The following is a 3,515-nucleotide window of genomic DNA, read 5'->3' as shown; positions in this document are numbered from 1 at the left end:
AGCTTTTCTTGATGCAAACAAACAAACTTCAAGACACAAATATAAGAATAGAAGAAACACGAACAAAAACGAAAACCATAAAAAAAATTCTGATTAAAAGTATTTTACAAAACGGTTTAAAAACTTACATCAGCTCAGTAATGTGTTATTTGAACCATGTTTTTATATTTAGTTTAATCTAACAGTCGGCGCTAAATTTTGAACAATTACTATCATTTCTCTAATACCAATTGAAACGTTAAATAAATAAAAATTTATTGATTAAATTTTGTCTTAATAAAATTAAAAGTAAATATCATAAATCACAGAGAGAGGACTATATAGAAGACTATATAGAGGACAAAAGGGAGGACTTTACAGAGAGGACTAATACAAATATTTTTTCTTTCTTTATATATTTGAAACCATTATCATTATTAATATCTTTGGTTTATACTAAATTAAAGATTAAGATAAATATTTTGATATGATAATAAATCTGGAATGAATCGTATAAAACAAGAAAGGGAGTGTTCGATATTATTTTGAAGCCAGTTTGTTGTTTTTAAAACTGTTTATTTGGGTTAAACCTTTCACCGCAACTGATTCCAATTATGCAGCAGTTAAGTCATGATTTTCTCTAACACTTCTTATTAATCTGTTGGGGACCAATCCCCTTTTATAAAATGGATGATCACTCCCTTTAAATGTTCATTCAGATTTAGTCTGATCAATGTTGGCAGGCAACAGGCTGTGTCAGGCCAATATTTGATAGGCTTGAGCTTCAAGGCCTATGTTTAAGGTTTCCATACTTTGGGAACTTGTAATCTATCTTTACTCCTCCACTTATTATATAAGACCGCTTGTCAGGCAGGCTGGGTGGAACACTCTGAACATATTATTCAAAATAATTATAATGAAAGGTAATGATAAGAATAATAATCATGATTATAATAAAAATAATAATAATAATAATAATAATAATAATAATAATAATAATAATAATAATAATAATAATAATAATAATAATAATAATAATAATAATAATAATAATAATAATAATAATAATAATAATAATAATAATAATAATAATAATAATAATAATAATAATAATAATAATAATAATAATAATAATAATAATAATAATAATAATAATAATAATAATAATAATAATAATAATAATAATAATAATAATAATAATAATAATAATAATAATAATAATAATAATAATAATAATAATAATAATAATAATAATAATAATAATAATAATAATAATAATAATAATAATAATAATAATAATAATAATAATAATAATAATAATAATAATAATAATAATAATAATAATAATAATAATAATAATAATAATAATAATAATAATAATAATAATAATAATAATAATAATAATAATAATAATAATAATAATAATAATAATAATAATAATAATAATAATAATAATNGGGGGGGGAGGGTCAGAGATCAGGATGGGTAATAGCAGAGAGGTTGAACTTAGAGTTTATGAGCTAAATTATACAGATTGGAGACTCCAGCATTCATCGTGTTTTAGAGGATACAGCACACGGTGTACTTAATAGCTGGACATTCATAATAAACAGTAGGTCAGTAGGTCATATATTTACTCTAGGATATATAGGAAACAGAATATATTTATCCTTGATTAGACTGATATATAAACTATCCTTGTCTGGTATATTCTAGGTTTCACTGATATATAAACTATCCTTGTCTGGTATATCCTATGGTTTCACTGATATATAAAGTATCCTTGTCTGGTATATCCTAGGTTTCACTGATAAATAAACTATCCTTGTCTGGTTTATCCTAGGTTTCACTGATATATAAATCATCCTTGTCTGCTATATCCTAGGTTTCAATGATACATAAACCATCCTTGTCTGGTATATCCTAGGTTTCACTGGTATATAAACTATCCTTGTCTGGTATATCCTAGGTTTCATTAGGATAGTAGGATAGTAGGATAGTAGGATAGTAGAATAGTAGGATAGTAGGATAGTAGGATAGTAGGATAGTAGAATAGTAGGATAGTAGGATAGTAGGATAGTTGGATAGTTGGATAGTAGGATAGTAGGATAGTTGGATTGTAGGATAGTAGGATAGTAGGATAGTAGGATAGTAGGACAGTAGGATAGTAGGATAGTAGGATAGTAGGATAATAGGATAGTAGGATAGGGTAGAGAGAGGGGGAAGGATGAGGAGAGGGGGAAGGATGAGGAGAAGGGGAAGGATGGACACCTGCTGGTTGATAAAAATTTTAATCTTTTCATGAAAACCAGAGAAATTGATGATTGGAATAAACATTATTTTTCAATCAATCTCACTTATTTTTTACTTTCTTAAGAAATTAATTCCCGTACGTAGAAAATATGGTCTTTATGAAATTTTTAAAGGTTTTCATAAAAGGTATTACGGCTCTCTTTAAGTAAATAGTTTTTTTTCAGTTTACTTTTATAGATGCAATCCTAACTACTAACTAGCAGTAATGGTAGTGGTGCTTATTGCTTGTAGCTTCGTTTGTTTAAAATAAAAACTTGAAAAAGTTTAACAAATGCCAAATTTGTTTCTTTTCTAAACATTTGCTTTTTTTGCGCTATGCCAAATATTAACCCTGAGACAAAATATGTGCAAAAATGCAAAAAACGAATTAGAAGTGATTATTTTAAAACAGAGAAAAAAGTTCCCCCCTATTATCTTTTATTCGTAAACAATGTAATCATCATAAAATAAGAAAGTTTAAATAATATTAAAAAATGACCTGTTGTTCAGCTGCTAAGGTTAATTCTAGGGTTTCAGGACTGACTCCAAGGTGTCCTGCAAGCTGGGAGAGAAGAGCAGGACGGATTGGGTCAACCTCCAGCTCCGGATCTTGGTTGAGGCTGAGAATATCCAAGATATCCAGGATACAGAAGTATATCCGTTCTAGATCTATTCCCAGTATTCCAAACATATCTATGTAGAGGTACAATTATAAAGGAATAAATTAACTAATCATAAAATCAATAATTAAAGATTTAATTCATGCAATCAGTTCTGTTAATATCTATTCTTTTCATTCAACCCCTATCTCCTCATTCTCTACCCAAACCTCAAATGTAAAAAAAACATCTACCAGATTTATTTTTAATCATGAATCGTCTTAATAAAATAGTCAATTAATGAACCGATCTATCAACAGATTAAAGTTTCCCTTACCTAGCGCAGTGTTCCAATCTGTGAACTTCAAGTCTGTGTCACACTGGGTAGGGGAGGGGGAGGGGGAGGGGCCAGAGAGGAAGGTCGGTGAAGTAGGTGTAAGTGGAGGAGGAGGACGGGATGGAACTGGAGGTGGAGTGGATGGAAGGGATGGAGTGGAAGAGTGATGGTTGGGAATGAATATCGGAGAAGGATGAGAAGTTGGTGTTAGAGGACTAAAATTAGAGGTTTGGGAAGTATGACCTGGAGCTTGATATTTAAGACGGTATTGTAGAGTGGGTTGGGTGGGTAGGGCGGGTAGGGCGGGG

General features: G+C 29.4%; 1 protein-coding gene across 1 annotated transcript in view; it reads right to left on the bottom strand.

Moving 5' to 3' along the window:
• Positions 1-763: 763 nt before the first annotated feature.
• Positions 764-3,515, bottom strand: part of LOC111707537 (uncharacterized) — a gene marked incomplete in the record, with an annotated part of 27,185 nt that continues 24,433 nt past the window's right edge. Inside the window, 3 exon segments of the mRNA XM_023480653.1 lie at positions 764-868; positions 2,771-2,964; positions 3,208-3,515. Of these exon segments, the coding sequence (XP_023336421.1) occupies positions 764-868; positions 2,771-2,964; positions 3,208-3,515 (607 nt within the window).

The sequence above is a fragment of the Eurytemora carolleeae genome, unplaced genomic scaffold (genome assembly GCF_000591075.1).
Source record: "Eurytemora carolleeae unplaced genomic scaffold, Eaff_2.0 scaffold571, whole genome shotgun sequence".
Lineage (NCBI taxonomy): Eukaryota > Metazoa > Arthropoda > Copepoda > Calanoida > Temoridae > Eurytemora > Eurytemora carolleeae.
Note: the sequence above shows the minus strand (reverse complement) of the source record. Positions and strands in the feature narration are given on the sequence as shown.